Source organism: Tupaia chinensis, unplaced genomic scaffold, assembly GCF_000334495.1.
Source record: "Tupaia chinensis unplaced genomic scaffold, TupChi_1.0 Scaffold000231_2, whole genome shotgun sequence".
NCBI classification, from domain to species: domain Eukaryota; kingdom Metazoa; phylum Chordata; class Mammalia; order Scandentia; family Tupaiidae; genus Tupaia; species Tupaia belangeri.
Genome location: NW_006159707.1, coordinates 2,402,261 through 2,415,810, shown reverse-complemented (window position 1 = coordinate 2,415,810; position 13,550 = coordinate 2,402,261). Strand labels below are relative to the sequence as shown.

The following is a 13,550-nucleotide window of genomic DNA, read 5'->3' as shown; positions in this document are numbered from 1 at the left end:
GACATTTTCCAACTTACTTTGTGAGGTTAGCATTATCCCAATACCAAAACCAGACAAAAACAGAACAAGAAAACTACAAACATCCTTTATGAGTACATTAATATATGCAGAAATCTTCAGCAAAATATTTGCAAATCAAGTCCTGCAATGTATAAAAAGAATAATGCACCACACTGAGTTTTATTCTGGGAATGCAAGGATCATTCAGCAATTTAAAAAAAATGGATTAATATACCCCACTATGTTGGGACCAGCAGATAATGTAATGGTTACGTCGCTGAATTCCCACATAGTTGATGACAGTTCAGGTCCGGGACTCGGCAGCTTAAAAATCACACTAGGTGCGTGTGTGCATGCCCAAAATCCCAAGAGGAGAATGGAGGAGAAGGGATTGCAGCATGACCATCCCACCTGGGGGGTGATTTCTCGCTTTTTGTCTCTCTGTCTCTCCAGTCAGCACATGCAGCCTATAACAAAAATCTCTCTTAAAAAAATAAATAAAAATATACTCCACAATGCCAATAACCTAAACAGAAAAGGCATTTGACAAAATACATTATCCGTTCATAATTAAAGTTCTTTACACACTTAGAAGGGAATTTCCTTGACCTAATTAAGGACATCTACCAAAAACCTACAATACATTGGGTAGTCAGAAAAGTCACGATTTATTTTTTGCATAGAAAAATATGTCATGATTTTTCCGATAACCCTATATTTAATGGTAAAAGACTGGATGCTTTCCTTCTGAGTTATGGAACAAAACAAGAATGTCCACCATCACCATTCCTTTTCAACACTATATGAGAAGATCTAACTAGTGCAATAAAATAAATATAAATAAAAGCATATAGAAGAAAAATAAAACTGTCCCTGTTCACAGAAAACATGATTGTCCATATAGAAAATCCACAAGAATCTACCAAAAATATCCCTAGAACTAATAAGTGAATTTAGTTAGGTTGCAAGATACAAAGTCAACACACAAAAAACCAATTGCATTTCTATATATTAACAATAAACCATTAGAAGCCAAACTTCTAAAATAAGTTTATATTAATATCTCCAAAAACAGATGAAATATTCAGGTACAAATTTAACATCACATGTTTAGAATTGATGTGCTGAAAATTAGAACACTAAAAGAAATAAATGAATTCCTAAATAAATGGAGAGATATACCTTCTTCATGAATCAAAAGAATCAGCATAGTGAAGATGCCAATTTTATTTTTTATTTTTTTAAATACCAGAGGGTATATATACTCACTAGAGAGACAGAATGACAGAGAGACAGAGGAGAGAGAGAAAAAGCATCCCACAATGGGATGGAGTCACACTACAGTCCCTTATCCTCCATTTCTCTATCCTGGTAGGATGTTGGGCATGCACACACTTCTGCCTGGCATTTTTTTAAAAAAAAATCTCTCTCTCTCTCTCTTTAAGATCTTTGCCATAGGGCATGTGCAATTGTTGGATAGAGACAGTGAGAGGCAAAGTGAGAAATCAACCCCTGAGGGGATGGCCACATCACAATCCCTTCTCCTTCATTCTCCTCCTGGGATTTGGGGAGGCATATGTCTGTCATGATTTTCAAGCTGCCAGGTCTGGGACTCAAACCACACTTGGCCATGTGGGAGTCCGGCACATTAAACACTACACCAGCTGCTGGTCTATCCTGGTATATTTTTCAGTCCACTGAGACTAGAACCCAAACCACAGTTGGCATGCGGGATCTGGCTTCCTTAACCTCTAAGCCATGTGACCAGATTGAAGATGTCAATTTTTTAAAAGTTTAATTTTTTTCCAAGAATGAGAGATCCAGAGAGAGACAGATGGATAAACAGGCACCCCAACTGGGTCTTGACACCATGATCTATCCCTAGCCTCAGCCCGGATCATGGGTACATGCACGCCTGGCATATATATTCAGGGAGGTCCCAGAACCCCTCCCATGTAGGTAAGCCTTGCAGAATGCTGTGCTACTATTATACTACCTACCCATCCAGCCCCAAAGATGCCAATTCTTATTCATTGATTTATAGAATTCATGAAATTCTAGTAAAAATCCCAGCAGAATTTTCTGGTTGTTATGATTGAGTTGATTCTAAAATTTGTATGGAATGACAAATTAACTAAAATAACCAAAATAGTTTTTAAGACAAAGAATAATGTTGAGGGGCCGGTAGGTGGTATGGTGATTAAGGGGCTGACTCCCAGATGGCCGATTGTGGTTCAAGTTCTGGACCTGGAAGCTTCCTTTCTCTTTCTCTCTAGCTCTCTCTTTCTCTGGTGAGTACACATGCCCTATAGCAAAATAAATAAATAAATTAAATTAAATAAATAATTCTGGAAAAAAAAGGAATAAAATTGGAGGAATCATAGCACTTAATCTTGGTTATTACTGTATAGAGCTCAGTAATCAAGCAGTATGATATTGATAAAGGAGCGAATATACCCCATTAACCAGTGGAGCAGAATACAGAGTCCAGAGATAGGTCCACACAATATACCCATCGAGTTTTGACTAAAGTGCAAAAGTAATGAAATAGAAACAGGATATCTTTTAACAGATGATGTTGGAATGATTGGATAGTAACATGCAAATAAAATTTACGTTTTACTCAGGAGTTAACTTAAAAGGGGTCTTAGGTAAAGGTATAAAATTTTAGAAAAATTTTTCATGATCTGGAGTTAGCCATGATGCTAAAAACATGACTCATAAAATAACAAAAATGACAAAGTGGACTTCATAAAAAATTTTAAAAACTTTTTTTCTGTAAAAGACATCACAGAATGAAAAGATAAACTACTAACTAGAAGAAAATACTTGCAAGTCACATTTCTGATAAAGGATTTGTATCCTGGGTGAAAAAAAACTTTCAGACTCATTAGTATTAAAAGAAATAACCCCACTAAAAAACATGAGCTAAAAAACAGCTTAATGAAGGCGATATAAAGATGAAAAGATATTCAATATCATTAGAAATTAGGGAAAAGCAAATTGAAACCATGATGAGATACCATTATACACCAGTTAGAATGGCTAAAATAGTGGGATGAGGATGATGATGAAAATATATACTGTCAGTACAATGTGTAGCAAGGATGCAAAATAAGAACTCTCATTCACTATTGGTGGGAACACAAAATGGCATGGCCATGTTGAAAGATTATTTGGCAGTTTCTTATTATATAAAGTTAAACATACACTTACCATGGAACTCCTTGATGCCAGTCTCAGGTATTTGTCCTAGCAAAATGAAACTTTATGCTTACACACAAACCTATGAATATGTATAGCAGTTCTCTTTGTAATCACCAAAAATTGGAGACCACTCAAGTGTTCTTTAGCAGATGGATGGATACACAAATTGTGGTACATCCATACAGTGGAATATTACTCAGCAATAGAAATGAGTGAACTATTCATACACTTTGGATGGCTTACAAAAGTACTTTGCCGAGTGAGAGACTCCAATCTCACAAGGCCCAGTTAGAGTTTATGGCTGAGGTAGACAAAGTCCTTGTCTGACTCCAAAGTTCAGCTGTTGCTAATTTGGTTCCTGATCTAGCTGCACTAGCTCCTTGCCATTGTTGCACTTGCTATGATTTGACAGACTCTCTTCTTGACAGATACCGTGAAGGTCCAGCTGGAATTCTGTCTCAACATAGATAATTAGATGGATGAGAACTGTACCTCTGCCAGCAGTGATGGGGAACCAACTGTTTTAGGAGTTCTGGGGGTCAAGACTTATTCAGGGTGACTTACATACTAGATATGGACTGCCTCAAAACCCTATGTTTGCTTGATCACTTCAGAACCTACCTGACAAGGCCACATAGGATGGCCAGTTAAGGGGACTGGGAAGGAGATTCTGAAAGAGTAGAGGCTTAAAAAAGCCCCAGCATCAGACAGTCTTGTTAGAAACTCCAAAGGCTAGAAGAAGTACTAATTACACAGAAATTAAAAGGATACAAACCTAGATTGTAGAGCAGAGGAATAAAGAAGCTTCTAACTTAAGGTGTGGCGGGAGTGGGGTGGGTAATGGGGGTCGGAGGGAGGGGATGAGGGAAGAAACAAACAAAACACTTAATGGACAAATGTGAAACGTTTCCTGTTGATGAAAATATGTATGGTAATGCCTTTGACTTGGCTAATATGCATGGTATTTGTGGTACAATAAAAAAATCATGCAGTGCAATATGAAGATGTACAATGTTTAAAACAATAAATAAAAAGGTATGGCAGAGTGGTGGGGTAACCAGAGGCCCAGGTGAGCTGTCAACCACTAGGAGATCACTGAAATAGAAGGCAAAGAGGGGGCAGGATAGTGAAAGAGGTGGGTGGACGACTTTGAAGGTTTTCACCTGTTTAGTGTCTCCCCTTGATCCTAGGGCATCCAAATTATTCAGTGAGGTCATACTGGGTCCGTGCGTTATTCGCCATGAGCTCATTTGCTGGGTTCTATAAGTTCAACCACAAGCTTTAAAACCTCACTCTGCTTGGTAAAGCCTGTTGGGGGTATGGATGGGGGCCTTGATGACCAGGGTAATAGATTCTTGGAAGCTATTGATGCATAATTAAATTTTTAAATTAAATTTTAATAACAATATGAGAATGCATTCTCTTTGTAAGAATTTTAGAATATGAAAGATAAGGTTAATGTCCTTTTGTTCGCTCAGGTTCTTGTACTTTTTCCTCTGATAGGACCATTATTTTAAATCAGTTTTTTTGTATATCCTTCCATATTCTTTTCTATAAATTCACATTCATACATGACCTTGTAGAAGAAAAAAAAATTTTTTTATTTGCTGAAGGGCGTGTGCACTCCCTGGAGACAGACTAGGAGAGTAGAGGTGAGAAAACACCCCCCCAGGACAGTATTAACATAATCCTTCCTCCTCCATTTCTCTCTCCTTTCATGATTTTAGCACACATAAGAATCAGGGCTTTGAACCACAGAGTCAGCCATGTAAGATCTAGCTGCCTTAACCATACCACTAGCTGGCCCAGAAAATGCATTTTATTGTACATTTTTGACAATAGAAGGACCTTTTTTTTTTAATCCTTGATTTTGACATAGTGTCAAATTACAGAAAAATTGCAAGAAGAGTACAAAGAACTTCTATTGATTATTCACTAATTGTATTTTGCTCAACTTGATTTATCATTCTCTGTTAATTTATTTTTAGTTAGATAAAGAATTGAGGGGAGAGGGATAGGTATTTTTTGCGGGATCTCACTATGCCATGATCTTCCCACCCTACACCCAATTAGCTAGGATTTTAAGCATGCACGGCCATACCTTACATATTTAGGTTGGTCTGGGATCTGAACCTGGGCCTTCCATGTGCTTCAGTATCACACAGTAGTGGCCTGTCACCTGTAATGGACCATCCCTCCTAAGTACTGGTCCAGCTCTCCTAAGTACTTTTGTATATTCTTTTCTGAGCTACATGAGAGTAAGTTGAAGTTATGGTTGTTTACTCCTCAATACTTTAATATGTATTTTTCAATAACACGGACCTTCTCTGACATTCATAAAGTACACTTATCCAAATGAGGAAATGTAACATTGATCCAAGGCTATTATCTAATAGTTCAGATTTAGATTCTTTAATTGAACCACTCATGCTTTTTTTTTTTTTAAAACAAAGAGGCATTATATTGCCATTATTTACCTTCATCTTGCTTTTTTCTTGAATGCATCAGTCCATGTAGGTGGCCCAATGTTACCAGCATTGGGATAGTACTTCATAGTGTGAATATCCCATGTATTGTTTACTCCACTCCCTGTTCATGGACACTTAGTTATTTCCTACTTTTGTCATCACAAACACCCTCAAACCGAATGGCAGTGGGTGTTGGTTTGAATTTGTCCATCGAGGGGACAAATGAGGACTCATGATAATGAGGAAAGTTCCTGCAAACAAGGTTAATAAGAGACACTCCTGATTCACACAATGAAGAACCAAGGCATTATTCACTTTTCCGACAGCTAATTGTATTTTCTCAGGAAGAAACAATTAAGAAAGTTCTCTGGAAAAAACAGTTTTAAAGAAAACAGTTAACGTTAGTGCTCCCAGTTTATGGATTCAGTGCAGTCTTAGGCAACTTTCACCAGAACGTGAAGGCCTCTCTTGTTCTGAAGATCCTTTGATGGAAACAGCCAGACCTTACCCTGTCTCTCCCCAACCGGTTTCATGAAGTTTTCTGGACCAGGATGCTCTTCTCTTGCACATTTAGCCGACTTCCACCAGGGGGGAAGGTTGCTATTTCTACTTTGTGTGAAGCATTTTGTACCATCTGGGCTGGCTGGATTTCAACAATGATAGTAAAGAAACATTTATCAAGAAAAATCAAAGTCGGTCTCGCCAAGTGTGGTCTAGAGAGATTTGCTTCCTTGATACATATGCGGCTCTCTTGCTGCTGGGAAACATGACTCGACTTTGAAAAGCTTCAGGAGGGACAGGCCTTTGGATCTTAGCCTGCAGCTACTGTCAACTGCTCATGATACAATGTCTTTAGTAGCCAAAGCTCTTGGAGATGTGAATGCCAACAGTCCTGGAATCATTTACGTTTCTTTCTGTTTCACAGAAAAATTTTCCTCCTTTGGTAGAGGATAGACTCAAAAAGATAATAGAAGACAGTGGAAATAGTTATGGATGCTGAAGACAGTGTGGAAGGGGCAGGGGAAGAAGGGAAGAGTGTAAAGAAGGAAAGCAAGAGAACAAATAGAGAGGCAGGACATTAGTGGGACACAGAAATGGTTTATTACTTGTTGATGATAGCATGTATAGTATTCTCTACTGGACTGGTCTGAGAAGTATTTCATATTAGGTAAATTTTTTATACAAGCCAAATGATATATAGTGGTCGAATGTTTAAAAAAATAATGAGAATAAATAATAACAATCTGAAAACAAATGATGAAAAGCTATTTGGTGATGATGAGTGGATAGTAATGTCTTTGTCTTGGCTGGTATGCATGGTAATCGTGTTGGAAAAAGAAATGTAATACACTGTAAAGATATATGTGATTCAATGTACTATAAAAAAGATTATGAGGATAATAAAAAAAAAAGATCGTAGAAGAAAGGATCTCTTAGGGTGAGGAGAGATGTGAGGTCACACCTCAGTGAGAATGTTTGGTTCAGAGGGGAGCAGACGCCAAGGAAACGTCATTATATACCATTAGCCCTGAGATAGAAAACTTCAGAATACGTCATACATTTATCCTGCAAAGAGCAATCTGAAAGATAAAGTCCTAAACTTACAATAGAAGGTTTTTTCCTCAATGATGATTATCTTTGTCAGTTTTAAAGATAGGGAAAGGGGTGTGGCCTTAGGGGAGAAAAGTAAGATAAGCTGTTTCCACTTCCATATGTGCTGCCAATCAACCAGACAGAGGAGGTTCTGAGACTTCACAGTGTCTGGGATCATGTTTTTATTCAGCTCAGAGTGTGATGGAGGTGTCATTCCAAGGTCCCAGCCTAGAAACTGGCACATGCTATTTTCCTTGGAAGGCTCAAAAAATGAATATATCAGTTGGAGTTTGTATGCCATGGAGAAAATGCATGGGTATCTTAACTAATTATCCTCTAGAATGTTATTTAATGAGTGTTCTGTGGACTCCGTGTGCCTATAGAGCTTGTTTCTAACAAGAGCTTGTTAGAAAAGCAAATGAACAGGTCTGACTCCAGACTTATTGAACTGGAACCTCATATATCTTTAGGGTTGAGTCCCAGGAATCAATGTCTCACAAGCCTTCTGAGTGATTCTTATGCATGCTGAGGTTTAGGAAGCACTCGTTTGGAAGAGTTCAGATGCACAGGCCAAAAGCATTGTTCTCAAGAAGAAAAATACAAGTGGCTCAGTTTGCTATTGGTTCATTTGGAAATGATTAGGTCTTCGTAATGAAAATGGACAAATGTAGTGAGAGAGGTCACTGGATATGCATAATAGCAATAATGAAATAGCAATAATACAGTTAACGTTTATTATTTTCTAGGTTTCAGGTTCTATGCTAAGCTTGTATTTGTTTTTTAAATCCGGTTTTACTCTTACAACAACCCATTTTATTGATCAAGAAAGTGAGGTTCAAATGTGTAAAGTAACTTCTAGGTAAGATGTAGATTGTGACCTCTCATAGCCATGTGTCCACTTGCTGGCTACTGTCTCATTGCAAGTCAACTATGCTTTTTAGAAATTTGGTTGTATCTATTTCTTGGGGGCAGGATCAATGTCCTATGTTGTCCCTTATATTGTCACTGCCTAGCAGAATGCTTATCACATAGTAGGGACCTTCTTGTTGAATTTAACTAAATCAAGACAAAGAGGAAAAATTCTTGCTTTTGGTACAAAAATGAAATGCAGCTTGTGAGCTGGGCTAAAGAATGAATTCATCTTGGGAACCAGCAGTTAGCGTAATGGCTATGTCGCTGGACTCCCACGTAGTCGACCGCGGTTCGCATCCCGGACCCGGTGGCTTAAAACTCACACCGGGCGCATGTGTGTGCGTGCCCAAGATCCCGAGAGGAGAATGGAGGAGAAGGGATTGCGGCGTGACCATCCCCCCTGGGGGGTGATTTCTCGCTTTCTATCTCTAATGTCTCTCTCTGTCTGTCTGGCGAGCTCACGCGCCCTATAGTGAAAATCTCTCCAAAAAAAAAAAAAAAAAGAATGAATTCATCTTGTGGGTAAATGGAAGAAAGTGCTACATTGCTGGAATGCAGAAAAATGTCAGTGCAGAATAAATTGCAACTTGCATCTTGGTAGCCACTCAATTATTTTACTTTCTCCTTTATTCAGTTCCAGCTCCTTATGATTTTAAACATTTTTTTTTCTTTTTCCCCAGCAATGGTCAGTTGCTTGTATGTAGAAAAACAAAGGGCAGGTATTTGAATTTAAGATTTAAAAAAATATTTTATTTTAATTAATTAATTAATTTAAAAAATTTATATATTTTCATTTTATTGTTTTGTTTTTTGTTTGCCTGTTTTTCAGATAAGTACAGTGGAAAGAAAGAAGAGCAGGGACTTGAGGATGTTTTCAAGGGAGCAATTATAGTGTACCATGAAATCTAATCTGGAGGTGTATGGAGTATAGGAAAGAAAGGTAGAGAGAGTATATCGGGTTCACTGGACTCTGTTGGCAGAGGAAGGCTTGTTGTGGTGGAGTAATAGAGTTAATGAACTAAAAAAAAAAAAGGGAAGAGATATAAGATAGTGGGGTACATAAAATTGATAGTGAGAAAGTGGTGTAATTTCTGGGATAAGTTCCAGAGTGTGACCATGGGAGGAAATGACTATGATTGGGTGAATGTGAAGGTTGCAGGAAGATTGCTTTATCTCCTACTTTTCAATATTCTTTCTTTAAATCTGTTTTACTTGTCAGCTTGAATTACAGAACTCCTATTTTTTTATTGTCTTAACGCACTTGTGGGACCCTTGGAAAAAGTGTTGAATAATGGCTGTGGTAATGGGTATCTTTGTCTTATTCCTGACTTTAATGGGATTACATTTATCACAGACTGTGGTGTTGTTACTTCAGGTAGTCGTCATCTTAAGAAAATGTCCTATTTCTAGATAACTACAATGATCTTATAGTTTTCTATTTTGACCTATAAATATGATGAAGGTATTTATTAAGAGTAGCTTTCTTAAAATTGAACCATCTTTGGATTTAGTTAGGAGTCATTCTATATTTGCCTTTCAGCAGATAGTTTGATTCAATTTGGATTGAATATATTACCTTGGGTTTTTCTATCAAAAGTGGGATGGTTGACACTGTATCCTTGAAATTTTCTCTTTCTTTCTTCTCTTTCCTTTTCCTTTTTCTTTTTTCTTTTAAAGATTTTTGCCATAGGGCACATGTACTGAAGGGAAGGAGGAAGGGAGAGAGAGATAGAGAGACAAAGTTAGAAATCATTCCCCATAGAGGATGTTTGTACTGCAATCCCCTGTCCTCCATTCTCCTCTTGGGATTTTGGGCACATAGGCACATGTGCCTATTGTGTTTTTCAAGTTCCCTGGTCCAGGACTTGAACTGCAGAGTCTGCATGTGGGATCCAGTGACTTAACCACCACACTACCTGCTGGTCTGACAGTGTATCCTTTTTTTATTCTATCACAAGTGAGATGGTTAGCATTTATCCTCAAGATCTATACAACTCTCATGCGTTAGTCTTTTTCCTTTTACTATCTACATTCCTGGCTTTTGGATGGACTCCTTATTAACTTCTGTTTCTCTAGGCTGACGTGTTATTCGACCCTCATCCTTTCTATGGACAGTTGCATCTTCACTTCTGATCCTCTGCTTTTTTACCTCCTTTATCCAGTTGAGGGTGGAGCCTGGCTATAATGCTGCTGCTATTTCCAGCCTTCTCTCTATGGGCTTTTTGGGTACTGGTTATGGGTGATATAAGAGATGCACCTTGGTTTAGAGGGAAGCTATTTAATTTTTAACATTTTCTTTTCAAATTGAGGTAAAATCCACATAATATAAAATTAACCATTAACAATTTCAAAAGTTTATTTATTTATTCCATGAATGAGAAAATCAGTGAGTGAGATCAAGGAAGACAGAGGAGAAAGAGCACCACCAATAGGATCTCAATGCTGTGATCCACCGCCAGCTTCAGGCTGCCCTACACTGGGGGCCTTTGTCCAGCATACTCAGAGAGGTCTCTGGACATGAACCTGCAACCTTCCCATGTGGGTTAGCTTTGTAGAGCATCATGTTCTACTACTGTGCTACCATCCAGTCCCTATTAATAGTTTTAATGTGCACAATTCAGTGACATTTAGTACATTCACGGCATTGTACCATCATCATCTCTATTGTTCGAAGAAATTTTCATCAGCCCTCTGGGAAACTCTGTACTTGTTAAGCAGCTACTCCCCGTCCCCTCTTACTCGAGTCCCTGGCAGCTACTAGTCTGCTTTCTGTGTCTGTGGATTTAACTGTTTTGGGTGTTTCCTATGAGTGGAATCATACAATATGTGATCTTTTGCACTGGGTATATGAATGTTCATAGTAACCCTGTTCACAGTAACCAAAAAAAAAAAAAAAAGAAATAACCCAAATGTTGACCAAATGATGAATGGATAAACAAAATGTGGTCTATCTATTCAATGGGATATCATTCAGTCATAAAAAAGAAGGAAGCACTGATGCATGCGGTAATGTGATGAACCTTGAAAACACTTTGCTAAATGAAAGAAACCAGTTTTTCTTGTGAACTTTGTGGAAAAGAAGCTTAGAAAACTTACAGTTAACCTTGAAGATTGGCTAGGAAGTGCATTATGAAAGTCAAGAATCAATTTTTGACATAGAGCAGGGTGTATTATCCTAAGAGCTTATCTTACGTTATAGAGCTTCTTAGCTATTGATGCTACTAAAATTAAAATTCCCATTAAACAAGTGTCATGCCAAGGATCCATCCACAGATTCTACAGCCATCACTAGTTGGTACTTAGACATTTTCAGTCCTGTTAATGCTGAAATTGCTTTTCTTTTCTTTTCTTTTTTTTTTTTTTGCAGTAAGAGATGCCAACAACCTTGCAAGAGTATGTTGTGTTGCTAGGTGAAGGCAAGTTGTGGGAGAAGCTGTGGTTTCAGCAAACAGTGGGACGTAATCCATAGGGTGTTGTGACACCCACTCTAGGGCCAAGTTTATGGATGATGCTAGTCTGCAGCCTACTGGGAGATCTCTGGCAGCTTCCATGAGGGTCTTCCCTGGCCAGAACCCTAAGAATCTGGGGGAGCCCTTTTTGATGTATCTGGGCCAACAGGTGATAACTATAATAAATGTGTAATGACCAATATTTACTGAGCATGTACTCTATATAATAAGCACTGTGTTAAGTGATCTAATTTCATTGACTCATTTCATTCCCATTTTAACCTATGGGACTTACAGAGGTTGAAGAATGTGCCCAAAGTCCCATAGCAAATTGGAATGGAGTGGAATTTGGCTTCAGGTAATCCAACTTAAGAGGCTATTGCTTCTAGCCACAGGTCCAAACATAGTTCTTATGGTAGTATCATCTCCTTTTTCCTCTGTCAGGGTAAAACTGAGGCCATCTTAGCCTCTATCAAGGACATCTCTCAAAACTATTTATTGATTGATTTATTTATTTTGCAGAGACACATACAAGACTCTTTTCTCCATATATTTCCTCAATCTCATCCCCAGCCCACATGTGAACAAATACAGACACATACACAATTATGTTATTGATATCTGTATTTCTTCTTGTGTCTGCCAGTAGGATTTCCCAAACCTTGTAAGCCTTATTAAGACATAAGACAGCAGAAGTAGTAACAATTGTTCCTGCAGGAGCTGGCTGAGGTCCTCAACCGATTTAAGCCACAGGCTGTCAAACAGGAGAAGTTCTTACTCCCTGGGGAGCTAGCCTGGGATGAAAACTGACTAGTTTTCTTACAGCAGCTTGTAATCTTTAAAAATGTCTACTTCCAGGTCTTGTCCTCTTGTACGTATCATCTGCTTGAGCAGTCACTGCAACCTCCGCTGACTTTTCCTTTTTCTCTCTGCAGTCAGCTGAAAGAATCGGATAAAGATAGAAGACTGTCAGTAGAGATTTGGGACTGGGATCTGACCAGCAGAAATGACTTCATGGGATCTTTGTCATTTGGGATTTCTGAACTGCAGAAAGCTGGTGTTGATGGCTGGTAAGGAAGATTGTGCTTTGAAAGCTGCAGTACAGATTGGTCCATCAAACATGGCATCTAGCATGTTGTCTTTTTTCCTCCTCAAAGTGAAATGTAAAAGCAGAGTCACGGAGTGATGACTGGTAGATTGGATCTGCCTCAAACGTATACTTTATTTAGTTCTCATGTGAGAAAGAAAGAAAGAAAGAAAGAAGAAATAGAAAAAGGAAGACAACAGAGATGATTAGAGGAAGAAGGAAAGGAAAAGGGGAAAACAAAACAAGCCAGTATGTATTGAGTATATACTGTGTAACAAGCACTGTGTTAAGTGGTCTAACTGTACTGGCCCATTTCATTCTCCTTGTACCAATGGGGCTAACAGAGATTTAAAAATATGCCCAAAGTCCTGTAGCAATCATGGGGTGCAGTGGGCTTCAGTATTTTAAACATCTGGAACTAGAGGCAACATTTGAGAATAGTTGAATAGTTAATGACTTCTTCACACACTACACAGACATGGATGTTCTATTTGTCACAGTCCTCACTACTGCCTGTCTTATTACATATGCCCCATGGTAGACCAATATATGGCTTCACTGGCCCCAGAGACACTGGTGTGGCTTTCACAGATATGCATCAACCACTTCATGTTCTGCCTCATAAGCAGATGTTTCTATATTGGGAGTCTTAACCCAAAGCTCCGGTGGGGTGGGGGTGGGGGTGTTGTCATGATCAGCTGCAATGTCTCCTTTGTTCTGGAGTTTTTGCCTTGTTCTCATGTTATGGGGAAAAAAAAAGAAACCTCATCCAATCTTACCAACAGGAAAGCTAAGTAAGCCTCCTTGCCGCCACTTCACAGTTCCCTGTGTAAG

The 13,550-nt window shown here is 38.5% G+C and overlaps 1 protein-coding gene across 1 annotated transcript in view; it reads left to right on the top strand.

Moving 5' to 3' along the window:
• The window catches only part of PRKCB (protein kinase C beta), a 396,523-nt gene that overhangs the window by 262,830 nt on the left and 120,143 nt on the right, over window positions 1-13,550 (top strand). The window contains exon 10 of the mRNA XM_027771796.1: window positions 12,565-12,699. Within this exon, the coding sequence (XP_027627597.1) occupies window positions 12,565-12,699 (135 nt within the window). The remainder of the gene's footprint in view (window positions 1-12,564; window positions 12,700-13,550) is intronic.